The following is a 22,217-nucleotide window of genomic DNA, read 5'->3' on the forward strand; positions in this document are numbered from 1 at the left end:
ATGGGCGCCGGGGCCAGCGCTGAGGAGAAGCACTCCCGCGAGCTGGAGAAGAAGCTCAAGGAGGATGCTGAGAAGGACGCCAGGACCGTCAAGCTGCTGCTGCTGGGTATGGGGGGGACAACACCCTGGGGGAGATACCCATCCCTTGAGCATCTCACTCCAACAGCCCACCCAATGTTCCTCTGACACCTCCCAGCACCCCTCAACGCAACCAGCCCACCCCAACAGCCCACCCAATGTTCCTCTGACACCTCCCGGCACCCCTCAACCCAACCAGCCCACCCCAACAGCCCACCCAATGTTCCTCTGACACCCCCCAGACACCCCCCCTAAACCCAAGCAGTCCACCCCAACAGTCCACCCATTTTCCTGACTCCCCCAGCACCCCTAAAACCAACCAGCCCACCCCCACAGCCCCCCCCAAACTCTATCAGTCCACCCAACATTCCCCTGGCCCCCAGCCACACCCCTAAAACCAACCAGTCTACCCCAATTGCACACCCATTCCCAGGCAGCCCTAAACCCAGCCTGCCCACCTCAAGAGCCCATCCAATGTTTCCCTCATGCCTCCAGCACCCCAAAAGCCAACCAGCCCACCCCAAGAGTGCCCCCAACAGCCTCCTACTCCCAGGCACCCCTAAAACCAATGAACCCTCCCCAAGAGCCCACCCAAAATTTCCCTGACCCCCCACTAAACCCAACCAGCCCAGCCCAACAGTCCAGCCAACAGCCCCCCATTCCAAGGTTTCCCCCAACCGGCTCATCTCAACAGCTTACCCAACAGCCCCCCACCGCCTGCTAGGCACCCCTAACCCAACAACCCTTCCCAACAGCTCACCCTAAGAGACCCCATCTTCCAGGTACCCCCAAACCCAGCCAGCCCACCCAAAATTTCCCTGCCCCCCCCCCGAACCCAACCAGCCCAGTCCAACAGTAACAGTCCAGCCAACAGCCCCCCATTTCGAGGTTCTCCCAAACCAGCTCATCTCAACAGCTTACCCAACAGCCCCCCATCACCTGCTAGGCACCCCTAACCCAACAACCCTTCTCAACAGCTCACCCTAAGAGACCCCATCTTCCAGGTACCCCCAAACCCAACCAGCCCATCCAACAGCTCACCCCACCATCCCCCCCACACCCAGGCCCCACCCCAAACCCAACCAACCTATCTCAAGAGCCTTCACCAATACCACCTATGACACCCCACCCTGGCAGCCCCCTGCCACCCCATCCTCCTGGGCACCCTCAGTCACCCCTGTGCAGCCCATGCCACCCGTGCCTCTGCCCAGCCCTGGGGCCTGTCCCTGCAGCCCCCCAGGACTGCAGGTCTGTCCCAGCCCTTCCCAGCTGCCCCAGTGGTGCCTGAAGACTGGGGTGCCCTGGACATGGTGGACATGGGTGCCATTGCTGTCCTCGCAGCCCAGCCCAGGGCACATCCTGCTGCACTGCCACAGGCTTGGGGCATCAGGTGGTGGGTGGTGGGGCTGCCATGCCACCGTGTCCCCTACACCTCCCCTGGGTCCCCAAGTACATCCCCAGCTGAGCCACCACAGATCCCATTAGCCACAGCAGCTCAGCCCAACCTTAATGCATGCTGGCACCAGGCTGTAATCCCCCTGCCCTGCGCCACAGACCTGGCATGGCCACCAGTGTCCCCTGGCTGTGCCAGGCACCGGCGGTCCCAGGGGGCCAATGTGGGGTGCAGACAAGGGTGCCCATGGCACAGGCACTGCCGTGACATGTGCTTTGTCCCCACAGGAGCAGGGGAGTCGGGGAAGAGCACCATCGTTAAGCAGATGAAGTAAGTGCCAGGAGGTGACACTTGGCTGTGCCCCACCGTGCCACATGCCTGCCCCACGCTGCAGCCATGGGGTGCCCCTGTCCCACCATTCCTGGCTCTGCCCCATGCCACAGCCATGGCGTGCACCCATCCCTTAGTGCCTGGGTCAGCCCCACGGCGCCCAGCTCAGCCCAGCACCACAATCATGGGTGCCCTCACCCCATATCTCAGCCCCATGCTGCACCCACGGGTGCCCACCCCACCCCGCAGCACCCAGCTCAGCCCCGTGCCCCCCCCCTCCCTGGCCAGGATCATCCACCAGGATGGTTACTCGCTGGAGGAATGCCTGGAGTTCATCGCCATCATCTACAGCAACACGCTCCAGTCCATGCTGGCCATCGTGCGGGCCATGACCACCCTCAACATCCAGTACGGGGACTTGGCTCGCCAGGTGAGGAGCACTCCACGCTGGGCAGGGGGGTACCCCCAGCCCCCGGCCCCGCTGAGCCCCTCTCCCTCGTAGGACGATGCCCGCAAGCTGCTGCACCTCTCGGACACCATCGAGGAGGGCACCATGCCCAAGGAGATGTCAGACATCATCGGGCGGCTCTGGAAGGATGCGGGCATCCAAGCCTGCTTCGACCGTGCCTCTGAGTACCAGCTCAACGACTCGGCGGGCTAGTATGTTTTCGGGGGGGTGGGTGGGGGCACTGGTCAGAGAAGGGGGTCTGGGGGTGCCAACCCATGTCTCATGCCCACTGCGTGCCCGGCCAGCTACCTATCGGACCTGGAGCGCCTGGTGACCCCTGGCTACGTACCCACAGAGCAGGATGTGCTGCGCTCCCGTGTCAAGACCACTGGCATCATCGAGACCCAGTTCTCCTTCAAAGACCTCAACTTCAGGTGGGGGGGTGGGGACCGAACCCCCAGCAAGTGCTGGTGCCAGCGGGTGGGCAGGGGGTGGGGAGGTGCTGACTCCCGCCCCGTCCTGCCCAGGATGTTCGATGTGGGCGGCCAGCGCTCAGAGCGGAAGAAGTGGATCCACTGCTTCGAGGGTGTGACCTGCATCATCTTCATCGCAGCCCTCAGCGCCTACGACATGGTCCTGGTGGAGGATGATGAAGTGGTGAGGAAGGCTCCCAGGGCACATGACCACACAACACACCCCACCCTCATCACCATCATGATGGGGGGGGGGTCTCCATGGGGCTGACAGGGCTGTGTCCCTCTTAGAACCGCATGCACGAGAGCCTGCACCTCTTCAACAGCATCTGCAACCACCGCTACTTCGCTACCACCTCTATCGTCCTCTTCCTCAACAAGAAGGATGTCTTCCTGGAGAAGATCAAGAAAGCCCATCTCAGCATCTGCTTCCCCGACTACGATGGTGAGGGTGGCAGTGGCTCGCCCACCGGCTGCAGGCGGGTGGTGGTGGGGTGGCGGTGAAGGGTTGGGTGCCAGCACCCCGCAGCAGCCACCCACCAGGTGTCCTCAGCACCCCATGCAAGCGATGCTGCACTAGCATTGCTCATGGACCAAGCAAGGTTTGCCCACCCGGGGGAGCGCTGGTGGCCAGCACCCATGGGGTGGGATATACCAGCCCAGGAGGGGATCCCACTCACTGCCATGCCACCAGGTCCCAACACGTACGAGGACGCGGGCAACTACATCAAGCTGCAGTTCCTGGAGCTGAACATGCGGCGGGATGTGAAAGAGATCTACTCCCACATGACCTGCGCCACCGATACCGAGAATGTCAAGTTCGTCTTTGACGCCGTCACCGACATCATCATCAAGGAGAACCTCAAGGACTGCGGGCTCTTCTGAGCCCCAGCCCCAGCACCCCCTCCCCAGCCCGGGCCTCCCCCTCCCCTGGGGCCCAGCCCCACCACTGCCCCTACCCCACCTCCGCAACCATCTCCACTTGCCCTGAACCCCTGGGATCTGACCCGTTCAGCCCTGGAGCCACCCCTGGGTGGGGGGCACGTCTCCGCTTCCACTCCCCACCAGCCCTCCCACTGGCTACTGCTGTGGGGCACCCAGTCCCGCTGAGTTCTGGGGGTCCCTGGGTGACCCTGGATGCTGGAGGCCCTTGGGTGCTGCAGGGTGCTGAGGGTCCCTGGTACCCTTCAAGCTGGGAGGTGCTGGGGTCTCTGGGTACCCCTTGGAGCTGGAGGGTACTGGGAGTCCCTTGGGTGCTGAGGGTCCCTGGGTACCCCTTGGATCTGGAGGGTGCTGGGGGTCCCTGGGTACCCCTTGGAGCTGGAGGGTGTGGGGGTGGAGGTGTCCCTTGGCCCCTGAGGGTTCCTATGTACCCTTGGAGCTGGGGGGTACTGGGGGTCCCTTGGGTGCTCAGGGACCCTGGGCATCCTTTGGAGCTGAGGGGTACTGGGGGTCCCTGGTAACCTTGGAATTTGGTGGTGCTGGGGGTCCCTTGGGCACTGCAGAGTGTTGAGGGTCTCTGAGTGCCCCTTGGAGCTGAGGGCTGCTGGGGGGTCCCCAGATGACCCTTGGCACTGAGGAGGCTGGGGGTCTTTGGGTGCCCCTTGGTGCTGTGAGTCCCTTGGGGTCCTACAGGGTGTTGGGGGTCCCTGGTACCCCTTGGAGCTGAGGAGTCCTGGGCACCCTTTGGAGTTGGGGGGGTGCTGGGGGGGTCCCAGGGGGTCCCTTGTGTGCTGCAGGTTCCTGGGTGCCCCTTGGAGCTGGGGGGTGCTGGGGGCCTCCAGGAATCCCTTGGAGCGGGAGGCTGCTGGGAGTCCCTTAGGTGCTGCAGGGTGCTGGGTGTTCATGGGTGCCCCCTGGAGCTGGGGAACTCTGTGGGCTGCTGGGTCCAAGGGGTGCTAGATCTCCCTTGGGACCACAGGTCAGTGGGTGGCCCTGGGTGTCCCCAAGCACTGAGTGGTATTGGGGTGCCAGGAAGCCCTGGGTGCCATCATCCCCCTGCTGCAGGGCCAGGGGGTGGTCATGGCCCCCCACAGCAGCACCCCGAGGGTCCCACTGCTGCCCTCACCCCCCACACCCAGGAGATGCTGCTGAGCCCCCGGGGTGATGCCAGCACACCCCATGTCCCTTTCCCACGCCCGGGGACCCCCCCCACCCTCCTGCAGAAGTGAAGCACCCACACCCACCCCTGGGTCGGGGGGGGGGAGGGGGCAGTATATATATTTTTTCCTCTTTTTTTTTTTTCCTTTCTACATTTTATTATTTCAAACCATGTGAACAATTCGGTAAAACATCCCGTGGGAAAAGCGAGGCCGCGGGCACCGGCTGAGGGGGCCCCCCCGGGCTGGGGGGGGGGGGACAGCAGGGGCCGCTCTGTCCAGCGGGCTCTCCTCGCCCAACGCAACAGCTAGCCCTACAAAACTAGGCTTAGAAATAAGGGGGGGATACAGGCAGTGGGCAGCACCCCCTGCCCACCCTCCTGCACAGCCGCTGCCCACCAGGGGCTGCCCATCCCTCCGGGCGGGGGGGCAGCAGGGTGGGGTGGGGCGCGGACCCCCCCCAAAGGCACACGGTTGGGGGGGTGGGCTGGCCATGGAGGACACCGCCACCACGTAGCGCTCGACGCTTTTAAATAGTTTGGTAAAAAGGTTTCTTTAAAAAGCAACCTCACCCCAGCCGGTGTGGTGTGGTTTTTTTTTTTTTGCACGGTTTTGGTATGGTTTTTTTTTCTTTTTTTTTTTTTTCTGGTTTACTAAAAGGAATGTTGTCGGTCGTGTTTTCGGCCGGGTGGGCATCCCCGAGGGGACCCCCGCGTCCCTCCCGAGCCAGCAACACTTGCAATGTAAACAGTGAGAGCGCCGGGGCTTGGGAGTGAATGAACGGGGTGGGGCTGGAGGGGTTCAGGGGTTAAAAAACCAAGATTAAAACCTCATTTTCCCCACGAAGGCAGAAAGGGTGACACGGGCAAGGAGGAGGGGGATGGCGGGGGGTGAGTGGGGGCAGAGGGAGGGGACATGGGCCCTGCCACCGCACTGGCACCAAAAAAGTCTCTTTATGGGGTGGAGGGATGAATCCGAAGAAAAGCTGGGGAGGGACATGGCGTGGTCCTTCCTTCGCCGGCGCGGCTGGGGGTCCTAGGAGAGAGTGGGTGGTGAGCAGGTGGGATCTGGGGACAGGGGGCATGGGCACCCCTTGCCACCCCGTGCCACAGCGGGGACGGCAGGCAGGAGCACCCTGGAGGGTGCTCCGTGACCACCCCATTTGGGGGGCCACCACCAGGACCACCACCCACCTGGGCAGCGCCGGCCCTCAGAAGAGCCCGCAGTCCTTCAGGTTGTTTTTGATGATGACATCAGTGACGGCATCAAAGACGAACTGCACATTTTTGGTGTCGGTGGCGCAGGTGAAGTGGGTGTAGATCTCCTTGGTGTCCTTCCGCTTGTTCAGGTCCTCAAACTTGCTCTGGATGTAGCCGGCTGCCTCGTCATACTTGTTGGCCCCTGGGGAGGAGGAGACGCTGGGCTGCCCCGCGGCCGCCTGGGGACACCAGCGCCCCACTGCCACTGGCACCAAAAGGGTTTGGGCTCGGCTCGGCTCCCCACGCCACTGCAGCCACCACCCTGATGCCGAACTGATGCTCCCCAGGCACAGTACACCTCAGCTAAACCCCTCCAGGGATGCTGCTCCTTGCCTCCCTGCATCTTCCCCCATCCCCTGAGGCACCTCAAACACCACTGCACCCCACATGCCGCTTCCTGGGCACAGGAGATCAACATCTCCATCTCAAACATCTCCTGCTACGCTGCCCGGGCAAGGCACTGCCTGCTCCTCCTGCCAGGGGGGCTGGGGGGGCACTGAGGGACCCAGTGGTACCTGTGTACTCAGGGAAGCAGATGGTCAGGGGGCTGTGCACGATCTTCTCCTCGAAGAGGTCCTTCTTGTTGAGGAAGAGGATGATGGACGTGTCCGTGAACCACTTGTTGTTGCAGATGCTGTCGAACAGCTTCATGCTCTCGTGCATCCGGTTCTGGGAGGGGAGACAGCAGCCTGAGCCAGGCAGGGACGCCCAGGCAGCGCCTGCCCCACTGCTGCCCAACCTGCCACCCTCCCACTGCTCCTGCCTGCCCAGGCAGGGAGTGCTGCGGGCCCTGCAAGGCTTGGGCCACGCTAGCCAGGGCGCTGGTGGCCACCAGAGAAGGGGGTGCTACCCCAGCCCCCCAAGGAGGGGACAGCTCATGGTGCCGGCTCCATCCCCCCCGACTCACCATCTCCTCGTCTTCAGCCAGCACCAGGTCGTAGGCGCTCAGGGCCACGCAGAAAATGATGGCCGTCACCCCCTCGAAGCAGTGGATCCACTTCTTCCGCTCTGAGCGCTGGCCGCCCACGTCAAACATCCTGTGTCAGGGAGGCGGCATGGTGATGGGTGGCAACTCTCGGCCCCACCACCCTTGCCCCATACCCTGTCTCATTTTCTCCAGCTGCCCGGAGCAGGAGCAGCACTGGGGCGGGCAGAGCACGGTGCCTCTGGCCCAGGGATTTTGCCAGTGCCGTGAATCTGCCCCAGCACCGCTGCCCATCCCAGGGACAGGGCGGTGCCCGGGCTCATTTCCCAGCCAGAGCAAATCCCTGCTGTGAGCCGGGGCAGGATCAGACTGCCTTTCCCAGGGGTGCCAGTGCAACGCTCCCCAGAGCTGGGCTCCAGGAGGTGCTCTCGGAGACCCACTCCAGAGCGGGCGCTGTGGCATTTTGCCAGAGACCTTGGACCAAGGGGAGCCGTGGTGCTCAGCTGAGCCGCTGCGGGCTCAGTGAGATCGTGGGCAGCTCAAGGACTCAGGGGATGATCCCGGCGCACCACACGCCTCTCCCGCTGTGGGCAGCAGAGGATGCCCTGCCTCCACGGAGAATATCCCAGCAGCAGCAGCGCAATGTCCACCGCCAACCGCCCGGCTGGCAGGGAGGCTTCCACACCGCTGTGCCCCCACCGGGACACGCTGGATCCCCCCAGACCATTCTCTCTGCCGCACTGCCACCTCCAAAGCACGGCCCTGGTGACCCACAACCGAGCACCACCATCCCACCGGGGTGGCAGAGGGGTCCCTGCGAGCCCCCCACACTCGGGGAGGACCCCAGCAGACCTTTCTGCCAGCAGCACCGTTGCCAAGTGACTGAATACCCCCGGGATGCATGCAATGCCAGCTTTTTGCCTAGGAAACCGGAGCCCTATTTCCCGCAGGTTTTTGGTGGAAAGCAACCCCGGGGTGCCAGTGGGCAGCCGCACTGGTGCCTGACCCCAGGACCCGTGGCTCCTGCCCAGTGCCCTTCCCTCGGCAGAAGTGGCGTCACAGCACCCGGAGACGCCTTCCGCCTTCCTCTCCTCACCAGAGGCTGGATCCGCCCCCAGGCCAAGCCCTGCAAGGCGTTTTTGAGGCTGCTCCAGCTATTTCGGCAGTTTCCGCTCTCTCTGAGGCAGCAGCTCCCACCATGAGCAGCTCCTCGGCCCCAGCAGCAAACCCGGGGGGGCTTGGCGTGTGTAGCGTGCAAGCAGGATCCAGCCCAGGGAGGAAGGGTGGGGGGTTTTTTTTGCCTTGGAAAAGGCAAAAGGGAAAGGATCGGACATACTTGAAGTGCAGGTCCTTGAAGGTGAAGTGGGTCTCTACGATGCCAGTGGTCTTCACTCTGGTGCGCAGCACATCCTGCTGGGTGGGGATGTAGTCGGCCCGGGCTATCCTCTCCAGGTCGTTCAGGTAGCTGGGGAGGGAGCAAAAAGGCACTGGGGAAGCTGGACCATGGGTCACAACCCACCCTGCATCCCACAGGGCATCCCCACACCATCCCAGGGTCCCCTGCCCATGTCCTGGCATTGTCCATTTGGGGTGGGCAGTGCCAAGCCGGGCAGTACCGTGGACCCCAGGGTCACCCCCCTGCCCTGCCAGACACAGGCAGGGCAGGGCAAGACGGCCAGCTGCCGGGGTGGCAAGGGGACGCACGGGAAGGAGGGCTTGGGGGGCAGCGTGCTGGCACCGGGGGTCGGGCAGGGGATGCAGCTGGGGCTGGGGGGGCTCCCCCCCCCCGTTTGCCCGGCCGTTTGCATGGGGGAAACGGCAAGAGGAAAGTATTCACTGCTATGGCAACCGGCCGCAGCGCCGGCGGAAACAATCGATGGCGCTGTGCCATTTATAGTCAAAAAACCACAAAGGGCCAGCGTCCTGGGAGGAAGCGGGAGGCGGGCGGCTGAAGGGATGGGGAGCAGCATGGCCAGGGGGCTGCTGCCCACCCCGAGCCCCCCAGTGTGGCATCACCTGCCCTGCTGCCTGCTCGGCCCTGCCAGACTCCAGCTCCTGGCAGCGATGGTGGCTCGGTCCCCAAGCAGCTGCCAGGACCAGCCAAGGGATGCTGGGAGGATCAAGGCGGGTTATGATTTCTCCAGCTCACATTGCTTTAATTGGGTTATGATAAACGGGCTGCTTTAAGCAAATTAGGCTTGCGCTACTTAAGGCCTTCGCAGCCCCATAATCTGGTGAAAGCCAGATTACAGATCGCGAGGCCACAGGGATCCCCAGCTCCGATGGCAACGCAGCCGCTCACCAGCTCCCGGGAAGCCAGGGCAAAGCTGGAGCGCTGGGTGCCCCGGGACCCTGCGGCGGGTGCAAGGGCGGGGGGGCCGGCATGCTGCCACCGCCGAGCAGCTTGAAAACAGCCGGAAACACACGCGGCCTCTGGCTGACAAAAAAACAGGAAACACCGCGGCAGGGCCGTGCGCGGCGCCAGCAGTACTCGGACCTCACGCCCAGCCCCGGGGTGCCGGCAAGCGCCCGCCCCGGGACCCCGAGCTCCTGGCACCCCGAGGGGCTGCAGAGGAGGAGGCTGGGGGCTACTGCAGAGCGCTGGGGCATGGGTGAGCTGCGTGCTGGGCACGGCATGGGGCTCCTCACGCCCGGGGTGCCCTGTGCTGGCGGCACAGCGGGCACAGCACTATCCCCGCGGGAATGGACAGGGCATTGACTACTGCACTGGCACCTCCGTGGGGCTGGAGAAAGGCTGGAGCAACTAATTAATTAATCCTAATTAATACTTGTCTAACTCCCGTAATGTGCCAAACGCTCCATAAATGCGCTTATGGCAATGCTCAATTTGCAGACACTTTGCAGATGTATTTGCTCGAACTGTGCGTGCGAGCTGCCAGGCACCTGCCGGGTCTCCCATGCCTCCAAACCAGCACCCACGGCACAGCGCGGCACTGCCGGGGAAACGCCGGCTGGGGAGCAATGGGGCTGAGCAGGACAGGGGCTGGGGAGGGTGCGTGGGTGCCGGGCAAAAGGAATTGAAAGCCACGGGCGCTGGAGGAAAGCGCTGGTGGGAGCTTCTCCGGGAGCTTTCCTGCAAACTCTTCCCCGCAGTGACCTCAGTGCAGAAGAGGCACCTGCCAGTGCCGAGCAGGAGGGGATGGCTGGGCTGGCACACAGCGGGAGCAAGCAGCTCCCAGGATGGCAGTGAGTGCCAAGGGTGCCAACCTTGGCAGGGGTTTCCCGGCACACCATGAGCTCCCCCCAGCCCTGCTTTACCACGAGGGGTCTGGGCAGAGAGGGCAGGAGGGCACCGTGCAAGCTGAACACAGCCTCAGCCGCACCACCCTCTCCAGCAACCCCACTTTAGGAAGATTAACTTATTTATTAAATCTCTTCAGGGATAAACCCAGCCAGATGCCGGCAATTTATCTACCTAAACACTAGCTTGCTGGCTAATACGCTAGTGTAATGCCAAATCTTTCCATATGAACTCAGTTAAAAAGAAAAAAAAAGCCTCTTGTGCAACTTACTCATCCCGTTCAGACATAAGGATCCCCAGTTCTTTCTTAGGGGCTTTTTCTTGCCTTCGTGGCCCATGAAGGGCGGGCAGGAACCCCAGCTGTGCTCACATGGGGGGAACCATCTCAGGGAGGCCAGGGGAGAGCATTCCCCCCCGGGAAGGCCAGTGGGCAGAGAGCAGTGGCAGGCAGGGGATGCCCTGATGTCCCCCTCCCAGGGGACGCAGCACCCCGCCAGAGGAGGAAACAGCTTTCGAAACATCCGCCTTCCCAGTTCTGCTCCGGCTCAGCCCCAGAGCTGGGCGGGAAGTGGCAGCACCAGCCCCCAAGCCTGGAGATGGGGAACAACAGCCCCCGGGGGGATTTTCTGTTGCTCAGTAAAAGTGACACCGGATCCAGCCGAGCTAGGGGAGAGGAGCAGGGGTACTCACTAGGCAGCAGAGTCGTTCAGCTGGTACTCTCGGGAGCGGTTAAAACAAGCCTGGACCCCATTGTCAGCCCACAGCCTCCGGATCACGTTGGCCAGGTCCTCCGGCATGATGCCCTGCTCCTCAGCGGTGCAGGAGAGCGCAAACAGCTGCCGGGCATCATCCTGCGGGGAAAAACCAGGGCTCGAGCATCGGCACGGGGTTATCGAAGCTCGCTCTGCCCCAAAGGACCTGACTGGAGCCCACCGTGTCCCACCTGGATAGCAGGGCAGGAGCTCCAGTGGTGGATGGGGATGAGACCCAAGGGAAGCAGTAGGACCCCCACCCCTGCACCCATCAGGGGCCGTGCCAGCGCAGGCCACCCATGGGTTATGCTTTGGGTCCCCCCATCCTCAGCACCAGAGATAGGAGGTCACAGCCAGCCAGGGAGTAGCAGGGCTTTGGGCAGGGCCACGCTTAATGCTGGTCCAGCTTTGGGCTCATCTGCTTTTGCCCCCCAAGAACCCCCACCCCTGCCAGGCGCGGCAGGAGTAGGAGGGCACCCACCGCTCTGGAGGAGTCTCCAAAGTCAATCTGCAGGTTCCCCATTGCCTTGATGATGGCCATGATGGACTGGATGGTGTTACTGTAGACCACGGCTTTGTACTGCCGGCACTCCTCCTCCGAGTAGCCGTCCTCATGGATGATCCTGGGGCAGGGGAGAGATACAGGCAAGGTCAGCCCTTTGCAGGGCACCCTGGGGTGCTGTTCCTCACCCATGCTCTGAGGCAACACCGATAGGGAGCTTTCCCCGGCCGCCACCAGTTTCGGAGCCAGCAGCCGAGGTCTGTGTGGTGTCGGCCGCAGCGACGGTGCGGGGACCACTCACTTCATCTGTTTGACAATGGTGCTCTTCCCAGACTCGCCAGCACCTGCAGAGAAACGAGAAGGGGAGACAAGCAGTGAGGTGCTGCTCAAAGCCGGGGACCCCCACACTACTGGGCCCCCCCCAGCCAAGGGAGGGAGGGCAGTGGGTGCCTCAGCCATTGGAGAAGAGGTCCCAGCGTGGGCCAGAGCAGATGCTTGGATGGGCACTGGGAATGTCAGAGCCAAGAAAGTGGGAGGAAAATGGGAGCCTGGGGGCACCTTGCAATAGCTCCCGAGGGGAGAAATGACACCTGCTCTGGGCCAGGAAAATGGCATCAACGCACTGATGTTTGCCCTGTGGTCCCAGCACGCTGCAGCCAAGACGACGACTGGCAGCCCCGGCTTTGTCTGAGCTTAGGGACCCCATGCGACAGGGCCCTACCCATCACCTGCCATCACAGCTCCAGGCAGAGCCTGAGCTTAGCTGCTGCATCCCGCATCCCACATCCCTATTGTGCCAGAGGATGATGGAGCACCAGCCTCACCATCTGCCCACAGCTGGAGCCAGCAGCAGCCAGGACACGGAGATGTTCGTGCCACCAGGTACGGGCAGGGGGCCAGGCACCCGAAGCTGAGCACCCCAGGGAACTTGGGAAGAAGCTGCTGCCTCCCCCAGCCGGCTCGAGCGGCTCCCAGAAGGATCAGCTGCCCCTGGGTTGCTTTTTAAATAGCGCGCACTTCCCAGCCTGCCGGGTCCCGTGCCCCAGCCAGGCTGCAGAGGTGGCTGCCAGCAGGGAAAGCCGACGGCTTTTGGGGTGGGTTTACTTTTTTTAGCATCCGAACATGGGATGCCAGGGGTTCAGAGGGGACAGCCGGGGCACCTAAGGCTCCCCCTCCACCACCCTGTCCCCCTTGGGGACGTCACCCCCGCGCAGGCAACGTGCAGCTCCTGGCCCAGCCCTCCCTCTGTGTGCTGGAAGCGGGGAAGGAGTGAAGTCACCCTGGCTGCAAGAAAGGGGAAGCTCAAAGGGGAAGCTGAAAGGGATGGCGCGTGTCCCTTGTCCCCTGTCTGGGCAGGGAGTGCCACCAAGATGGATAAGCACCTGGCTTGCCTCGCCCCAGGACCCCCAGCAGGACGAGCCCTGTTCTGCCAGGGACCAAAGCGGTCCCTGCCTCCAAGTGCCAATCCCAGGGGATCACCCCGAGCCGAGCCTGTCCCTACATCCCCTCCCACCCCTCTTGGGGGTCCCTCTGCCACTGCTCTCAGCCCCAGAGCTGCCCTTACGGGGGGCCCCCAAGCAGGCAACGGCAGGGCTGTGCCAGCACGACCACAGAGGGGGAAGAGAGATTACAGAGGAGAGGGGAAAAAAAAAATTTAAAAAATTGAGATTATGCTAAAATTAACTGGGAAAAACAGAGCCCATCACGCCAGCTGAGACACGGCGGCAGGGAGCAAACGCCTTCTGTCCGTGCCACCGGCATAAACGCAGCCTGGGTGATGGGCACGTACACCTGTGGGCACCGTTCGGGGCACGGAGCCCCCCGAGGCTGGAGCCATGTTGAGGCTATACTGACCCTATATTTACTGCCACAACCACCCTGCTCCACAGTTTCCACACTGTATGGACTGGGGGAGCAGCTTTGCTCAGCCCCGAGGTGAGCATTTGGCATGGCAGGGCCTCCCCGGCGCTGCTGACCGAGCCTCCGCCGGCGCCCTTGGGATGCTGACGCGGCACCCGGCACGGCCTGGCCATGCCGGGACAGCGTTCGTGGTCAGCGCTGGCAACTCCTGCCCAGAGCTGGGAGCAGGGGGGGGAAGGACTGAGCATATCCCTTCATTTTTTCCATTAAATATCTCTGATTTCTGGCAATGCCACCCCATACCGCTGGGCTCGGCAGCCACGGCCGGCTGCATTCACCGCGCCCTTCCCTGATAGGTGCCCGGACAGGGAAACTGAGGCACACAGCACGAGAGGACCCTGCCTACAAGCATCCCTGGGGCAAGGTGCCAAACAGTCATCCCCCAGCCTCCTGCTCTGCCTGACCCTGCCTGCTATTTGCTCCCTGTCCGGGAGAGGACAACTCCCCCGGCACCTCCTGCCCGCTCCTGGCAGGACAGCCATTTCCCTCGCAAACTTTCCCGGCGTCTCCCGGCTCCTTCCCCGCCGCTGCAGAAGGCATCCGTGCCATTGCCCCCCAGTTTCAAGCCAGCACATCTGCTCAGCGCCAGGAGCTCGCCCAGCACAAGAGCCCACGCGCTTGCAGCGAGCAGAAATTCAGGCCCGAATTAATAACACTCCCGGTTGCCCCACCAGCACCCAGAAGGAAGCCGGGGCAGCAGCAATTAGGTGTGCGTCCCCCCGATTTCCCTTTCAAATCACAGCCTTTTCCTAACGAAGGGGCCAGGTAATTGTGGAGGAAGCTGTGCGCTTCCCCCCGCCACGCCACCCCCAGCGTCTGCTGGGACCCCATGGGTGCCCCAGCACCCCCAGTGCCGGCGATTCCCACCCAGCCAAGAGCCGGGGGACCCTTACCAGCTCCCCTGGGCGAGCATGGCAGAGGGGAAGGGTTTCCAATCCCCGGAAAACCCTGGCTGCCGTCCATTCAGCCCTCAAACAATCCCCGGGCAGGATGCCAGCTTCCACCCTCCTGCCCAAACCAGGCAGGCAGTGCCGTCCGTCGGACCCCCCGCGCCAGCCAGGCATCGAGGGGGGGACGGAGAGAAGCCCCCCGCCATGGGCTGACCCCACGGCTGGGCTTCCTCCAGCCCTGCCCACCCTTCCTGCCTGCCGGGACCAGGCAGCGCTCATTCCCAGAGCGGTGCCTGTCAAAAATAGGAGGAGAGCTCTCTCTCGGGCTGATTTTCCCCTTTTTTTGTTAAAAATAATCTTCAAAAAATTTAAAATAAGCAAGCAGCTGCCCGGCTCCAAAACGCCCCGTTAATCCACCGGCAAAAAATTTATTTAGCCAACATATATTTTGCAGCCCGTGATTTAAGGTGCTTTCTGGCCAGCATATATTTAACGCAATATATGCGATATATTCCTGGCCAGCATATATGTAATGCCATATATTTAAGGAGATGGTCACAGGTTTCAGGGTCGACCTCACCCCACATCACCGAGAGGGGATTTTCCATCTCGCCGCACGGCACCATCCTGTTTTATGCCTTCAAATATCCAGGCGTGGATGGAAGCAATGCACAGCTGGAAAAATTTCCTTATTACAGGGGAGAAGCTGGAATTCAATCCGTTGGCGGGTCCAGGGCCATCCCCATCCCCAGCACTCAGAGCCCTGTCCCCAGCCGCTGTGCCGGCAAGTTTTCCCAGCCCGGCAAACAGCAGCTGTTACTTGTGCATGGATTTACTGAGGGTTTTTACTGCCCGGCTGGACAGAGGGACGGCTGGACAGAGGGACGGCTGCGGAGCCCACCCTCCTCGGCACCTATGGGGTCCCAGCCATCAAACGGGACTTTCAAAAGTTTGTGTTAAAAACAGAGTTACCCTAAAGACTCAAAAAATAATAATAAAAAGAGATTCCCCTCGACATTTTCCTTCCTACCCAAAATAGATGGAAAATTGCTGTAAAAATAATCGTGTTTTTTTAAAACCCCACAGCGGCACAGGGCATTTTTCCCAGGGGCCGTCCCATTCTGGCGCAGGGCTGGCCACGTCCCACGAGGAGTCTGCGCATCAACAGCTGGTGGGATGCTGCATCCTGGGCAGGACCCCAAAAAATTGGGGGGCACCAGGGAGGCGCAGACACCCCTGTCCAAGGCAGCCGATGGAGATGCAGCTAAGCCCGGCAAAAACACACAAAAATAAATAAAACAGAAATGAATCGGCAGCAGGAAGGACGTTGAGAGCACACAAGGGAGGAGGAGGTGGGCTGGGGATGCTTTCCCAGGGGGAGCACAGCAAACGCATCCGCGGTGCCGACAACGGCTGCTGGTGTTGGCAAGCTGGACAAAACTATCCTTGTACTGCTTTTTTCCAGGAATCCTGGAACTTTGCGGCTCTTCTTCTGCCCCTGCCATAGCTGTAGCTGTCCCTCTCCCTTCCGCTGCCACCAGCCACCTCCATGCCCTTGCCCCCCACACCGGCTGTGCCGGCACCGGGGAAGAGCCCCCGCACAGCCCAGCGGCGAGCTGCCCCCTCCTCCAGGACAGATTTGGGTCACCAGCATCAATTTTGGGGCTCAGCCCTAGAAAAGGGGATTCCTGAAGACCATCACCCACCGCACCCCCCCAGCCGCTCCAGGCATAGGGACGCCACAATGCTCCCCACATTCCCCCCTGGAAACACCCAGAGTGGCTCCGGTGCAGCCCGTGCCGGAGAGCTGCCCCCAGCAGTGCCATGCCCTGGCACGTGGGTGCCATCATCCCCTCCATCCCGCCCTGCCGGGGAGGGGGCTGACCCGCTGGCACAGCCGGGATGCTGCTAGCACCCTGCTCCCCGCCCCGGGTTTTCCGCCAGCGGGGATGGATGATTACTCAGCTCCCCCAGCTCCGGTGATTCAGCCAGCCTCCGGCCCGGAAACCCACGCTCCAGCCTGAAGCAGGAAACCCAGCGGCTGCGGAGAGGCCAGGCTGGCCCCGGCTACGGCAGCAGCGCTCAGGCACACCGTGATCCCGGCCCTGGCACCCACCAGCACCCACAGCCCTGGGCGGGCTCAGCCCATGGGAGACCTTCTTCTGTAAAGCTATCTATCTATCTATATGTAAAGCAATATATATATGCTTTTAAATACATATAAAAATCAATGTATGCATTGCTCCATACAAAAGAGCAATATATATAAACAAAAAGGCCATATATACATTTTTAAATAGAGAAAGTATATTTCTAATGCATATATGTAAAAATATGTATAAAATATATACATATAAGCCTGCTGCCTCTCCTGGGCAAAGCCTAAACACTCATCTCAGAGCAGAGGGCAACTGCCTGCACCCGGGACATCACCAGCAGGGACATCAGGGTGACCTGTCCCAGGGCTCGGGTGCCAGGCTCCTTCATCCCATCCCATCCCATCCCATCCCATCCCATCCCATCCCATCCCATCCCGAGCCCGGCCGCCAGCTCCAGGGGGTTGGATGTGGGGCCCCCCCCTGGATCTAACATCACCAAGCGCCTCCCTGCTCCCCCGCACCACAACACCTCCTGGTCCCTGGTCAGAAACATCACCGGGGCCCCACCAGTGTCCCCACCAAAGTGGGGAGCTGGTCCCCTCCCATCACCCTGGGCTGGGGCAGGAGGAGGGACAAAAACAAAACCCCAAGACAGGACAACACGTAGCAAACGCGGCCGCTCGCACATGAGCCCAGGGCAGCACCGGGGAAACGCAGCCTCCGAAAGTCACAGCTGGTCCCTCCCTTCCTCTATTTTTATGCAAGCCCGGAAAAAAAAAAAATAAAGCTGCCGAGCCCTGCCCTGGCCGCCCTCGCCCCGGCTACCGGCTCGCCCAGGCAGGATCTTGTACAGGCAGCTGCCTGCGTGACTTACCCCGGTGTGACCCAGCCCGGGTGGGGTGTCAGGGGAGCATCCTTGCCCCGGGGTTTGCACCTCCAGCACTGAAAATCGCCGGGGGATCAACACGATCAACCTGCCAGCGCCTTTCCCTGCCCCTGGCGCCTTCACAGCCTCTAACGCCTCCCGAGCAGCCGAGAAATCCTTTTGCTTTCCTAATCCTCCAAAGAAGATAAGGAATCAGGGGCTTTGAACGCTGCGACCGCTTGCCTGCTGCTGATCCTGCTTTGCCCAGGAGCATCCTGGCTCCCGCGGGCAGGGAGGTGGGCTGGGCAGGACCCGACTTCCACTGCTGCCCAGCAGAAAGAGCCAGTGACTCCAGCGGTTTGAGCCCTGGCGACGCTGAGGAGCTGACTGCGGCACCGGGAGCTGCTGGCAGCACCACTGCATGGGGTGGATGCTCCAAGGCTGGGGACCTTCAGGGGCTGGCAGCAGCTCCCAGACTCTCCCAGCACCAAAACCTTGGGAGGTTGCTGGTTTCCAGTGGCAGGGAGGGGGGATTGCTTCGTTAGCAGGGGGATTGCTTCGTTAGGGTCTTCTCCCCATCAGAGACCAGAGCTTCAAACCATCCGACGTGCCACCTATTTGCCAGAGCCGGCAAACAGCAGAGGAAAACCTCCAGGCAGCAGCAGGCGCTGCAGGCAGGAGCGGTGCTGTGTCCATGCCTGTGGTGCTGGGTGCCATCGGGGCGGTCCTGCCAGGCCCCGCCGCACGGATGGCGCGTGTCCATCCCTCTCTGGCTCACCCACCTCGGAGGACGGAAGGCAGAAGTGGGCTCATGGCCACACACAGGGCATGGTACCGAGCTGAGGCGGCTTCACCGGTCAGCCCCAAGCCCTCCGTGGTGCCGGTGACCGGCACGGTCCTCCACTCCCACTGCCACCACCGCACACCGAGACTGGTGCTCTCCACTCGCACCGTGTCCTGCCTGGCTGCACCGGCAGCTCCAAGCCGTGGCTGCAGGATGGCATGAGTTGCCAGCAAAAACCTTGGAAGAGGCATCTCCTCTTTGTGCCGCGGGCTGATTCTGCACAAAGGGTGAAGCTATTTTTCTCGGTTTTTTCCCTCCCTAATTTTTCCCCCGTTTCTGGAGGACGCAGGAGGGCTGCAGCCCCCAGGGAGGACTGCAGAGCTCTGCCTTGCTGAGCGTGCCCAAGAGCCATGGCGCTCACCAAAAAACACCCACCCGGGCTCACGCGAGGTCCCAGTTCTCCTCAAAGCTTCCTCCGACCACAGGGAAAAAAATAAGCCGTAGGAAGGGCGGGCAGCGGGGACACCAGGAGCAACACCCCAGCACCGCGTCCCCACCTCGAGGGGTTCTTGGGGACGGGTGGATGCCACAAGCAGCAGCCCGCAGCGGGGGGAATGCCGGCCCCACCTCCCCAGCCGCTCTCTGCCGGCTCAGGAGGATTTTCCAGCCACAGCTCAGCTCGGAAAGAGGCAGTAGTGACCCAAGGCTCCAGTGCTATTTACACCTGAACAGCTGTGAGGGGAAAAAATAAACATTAAAAAAAAAAAATTTAAAAAGAGCCGGTTTGCTCTATTTTTGGCTTTAGAAACCAGCTGAGATCAGAAATGCCGCTCGTAAACGCTGGCCCCGGCAGAAGGGGCCTTCTGCCTCTGCTTTGTCACGGAGCAGGACACGGGAAGAGGGGTGCTGGCCAGCCGGCCCATTCCGCAATCCTAGCCGACGGGCGAGCCCCCGCCACCCCTCGGCGATGCTCAGTGCCAGCCCGCTGGGCTCCCCCAACCCAGGCACCCACAGTCGACATCGCCGGGGTGATGCTGCCCATCCCGGCCAGTCCCCGGAGCCCTGCGGAAAGGAGGTGCCAACCCCCTCCCCGGGCCAGCTGCACCCCCCGGCACCGTTATTTCACGCCAGGCAGCGGTTCGAGAGGAGCCGAGCCAGCAGCAAGGCCTGGCGCAGGAGCAGCTCGCGGTAAAGGGGGGACCACGTGTTTCCCCAACAGCCTGCAAACCCCGTGGGGTTTCATTCCGCCGGCGCCCTCCCCGCCCCGGAAACAAGCGGGTTGGCGAGCTTGCACAACCAGCGAGCCCCCCCAAACAACGCAGACCCCGGCCTGGCCCACCTAGGACGGGTCTTGCCGCCGGCACGGCTCACGCCAAGGAAAAAATAAAATAAAAATAAAAGCAAAGAAAGCTAAGCGCTCTGTTAAACGAGCGTTTCAAGGCGTTAACTACGTATTTCTCAAGGCAGGCAGGGGTTGAGCAAATAAAGGGCTGCCGGATTTCGGCGTGACTTCCTGCTGCCGGCGGCTTCCTCTGCCAACGGCGACGAGCCCAAAGACATTTTCTGCCGGCGCTCCCCAGGCAGCAGCCGGGGGTTTCTCCGCCCGTCCCGGCTCCCGCCGCCCCACGGTGCCGTGGGAGCCCCGCGCGCTCCCGCATCACACCCGAGCGAGGTTCTCCCTGGGAATTGCGGAAAGGGAATAGAAACCCCAACTGGGAGTTATTAAGAAAAACCCAATAAATTAAAATAACCAAGCGGCTGCCTTGCCCGCAGGCGCAGGGCAGGTCTGTGAACGCCCACGGGAGCATCGCCGGGCCGCTTTGAAGAGCGCGAGCGGCCCGTTATCGGTATGAAAATTGGGTATCCGTGGGGCAGAGCACCCGCGGGCTGCGTGGGGCCCTGCCTGCTGTGGGCAGCGCGTGGGGCAGAGCCGGCTGCCCGATCCCCCCTGCCTCCCCAGGGCGAGCGGAGGGCGAAGGCGGGATGGAGGGGCTCAGGCCCAGCCCGGCGCCCCGGCCAGGGAAGGCGGGGGACAGCGGGTGCTGGTCGGCTCCGTTACCTCCAGCCCAGCCGGCGTGGGGCCGTGGTGTGGGGAGCCCATGGAGAGGCCCCCCACACGGCTGGGCAGCCGGGGGTCCCAGGCAGGCAGGATGGGGTGCCCAGACTTACGGGGCCTTTGCTGGGGGGGGCCCAGCCAGGAGGGTGGGGGTGCACCCCCAAGGGATGTGCCCAGGCTGGACACCGATGGGGTTGGGGGGACGGTACCGCAGTGGGGTAGGGCTGGCACCCCACTTCTGGGGGGAACCCCCCAGCCTGGCGTGGGGCTGGCACCCTGCTCCTAGGGGACACCCAAGGCTTGCCGTAGGGCCAGGACCCCATTCTGGGGGGACCCCCAAAGCCTGGAGTGGGGCTGGCACCCCACTCCCTGGCAGGATACCCAAAGCCCGGGGTGGGGCTGGCACCTGACTCCAGGGGGGATCCCCAAAGCCTGGGGTATGGCCGGCACCCCACTTCAGAGGGGACCCCCAAGGCCTGCTGCAGGGCCAGCATCCCACTCCTGGGGGGGAGCCCTGGGATGGGGCCGACACCCCACTCCTGGGGGGATCCCCAAAGCCGGGGGTGGGGCCAGCATCCCACTCCTGGGGGAACGGGAAGCGCGGGGCGGGGCAGGGACCCCACTCCCGGGGGGATCCCCGAGGCCCGAGATGGAGCCGACACCCCACTGGGGGGGGCCGGACCCCGACGCCTGGGCCGGGCCCAGCATCCCACCCCACCCCGGGGGATCCACGGGGCGGGGCCGGCACCCCCGCGGCTGCTGCCCAGGGTCGCTCCGGGGCAGCACGGGGCGGGGGGGCGGGCGGCGGGGCTGCCCGGTTCCGGCAGGGCCGGGCGGGGAGCCCGGGGGGTGTCCCGGGGGGGGGGTCCCGGCGGTCTCACCCAGCAGCAGCAGCTTCACCTCCCGCGCCGCCTTCTCGCCATCCTCCCGCAGGTTCTTGTCGATCATGCGGGAGCGCTCGGCGGCCGCCTTGTCCTCGGCGCTCACGGTGCAGCCCATGGCGGCGGCGGCGGCGGCTGCCTGCGCGCGGCCGCGGCTCTGCCCTGCCCGGCCCTGCCCGCCCCGCCCCGCCCCTGCGCGCCGCCGCGGGGCGGGGCGACGGAAGGGCGGGGGCGAGGGGCGGGGCAAGGTGAAGGGCGGGGCGGGTGGGGCGGGGCCGCCGCGGGCAGAGGGGCGGGGCCTCATCCCCGCCCGGCGGGACGGGCCCCCACGCGGCAGCTCAGAGCACGGGCGTGCGGTGAGCCACGGTGTGCCCCGGACAGGCGGGCGCGGGGCCTCGGTGTGCCCCGGACAGGCGGGCGTGGGGCCACGGTGTGCCCCGGACAGGCGGGCGTGGGGCCTCGGTGTGCCCGGGACAGGCGGGCGTGGGGCCACGGTGTGCCCGGGACAGGCGGGCGCGGGGCCACGGTGTGCCCGGGGCAGGCGGGCGTGGGGCCTCGGTGTGCCCCGGACAGGCGGGCGTGGGGCCTCGGTGTGCCCGGGACAGGCGGGCGTGGGGCCACGGTGTGCCCCGGACAGGCGGGCGTGGGGCCTCGGTGTGCCCCGGACAGGCGGGCGCGGGGCCTCGGTGTGCCCCGGGACAGACGTGGGGAGGGATGTGGAGTCTGGGTGCTGGACTTCAGGCCTGGGGTCCTTTGGGTGCAGAGAGGTGGGTGCAGCCCCAGGGCCGGCGGTGTGGCGGGACGCCGTGTCTCAGGGCCACCTTCTGTGGGGACACGGTGTCACAGGGCGGTGGCTCAGATCTTGGGGACCTGCTTGTCCCGTCACCGGCCATGCGGCTCAGCCCTTGGGGACCCCCGTGCCACGTTGCTGGAGGAGGGAGCTCCTCGGCGGGTACCAGGGCTGGGGGTGCCCTTGAGAAGGGATGGGGCAGGATGGGACCGGCCAGGATGGGCCACCTGGCAGCTCTTGCCCAGGGCAGGGGGTACCCCCAGCGCTTGCCCCTCCCCAGCTCCCAGGGTCGTTCCCTTGGGAACTGGACCCCCCATGCAGCCCAAGGAGGGTGCCCAGCTGCGCCAGCCGCCCTGCGGGGCTGGCCCATGCCCAGGAAGCCGCCCCAGCTCTGTGCCAGTCCCACGGGAG

The 22,217-nt window shown here is 63.5% G+C and overlaps 2 protein-coding genes across 2 annotated transcripts; one reads left to right on the top strand and one right to left on the bottom strand.

Moving 5' to 3' along the window:
• On the top strand, positions 1-3,607 carry GNAT1 (G protein subunit alpha transducin 1). Its single transcript, XM_059823287.1, has 8 exons — positions 1-106; positions 1,759-1,801; positions 2,090-2,231; positions 2,304-2,461; positions 2,555-2,683; positions 2,777-2,906; positions 3,014-3,167; positions 3,417-3,607. The coding sequence occupies exons 1-8, from the start codon at positions 1-3 to the stop codon at positions 3,605-3,607; spliced, it is 1,053 nt and encodes a 350-aa protein (XP_059679270.1).
• A 1,835-nt stretch (positions 3,608-5,442) lies between these two features.
• GNAI2 (G protein subunit alpha i2) lies at positions 5,443-21,134 on the bottom strand. The gene is made up of 9 exons (XM_059823218.1): positions 21,017-21,134; positions 11,823-11,865; positions 11,501-11,642; positions 10,958-11,118; positions 8,342-8,470; positions 6,988-7,117; positions 6,596-6,749; positions 6,015-6,222; positions 5,443-5,856 (listed from the first exon to the last, which is right to left on the bottom strand). The coding sequence occupies exons 1-8, from the start codon at positions 21,132-21,134 to the stop codon at positions 6,032-6,034; spliced, it is 1,068 nt and encodes a 355-aa protein (XP_059679201.1). The 3' UTR covers positions 5,443-5,856; positions 6,015-6,031.
• Positions 21,135-22,217: the final 1,083 nt, after the last annotated feature.

This window comes from Gavia stellata, chromosome 12, assembly GCF_030936135.1.
Source record: "Gavia stellata isolate bGavSte3 chromosome 12, bGavSte3.hap2, whole genome shotgun sequence".
Classification (NCBI taxonomy): Eukaryota; Metazoa; Chordata; class Aves; order Gaviiformes; family Gaviidae; genus Gavia; species Gavia stellata.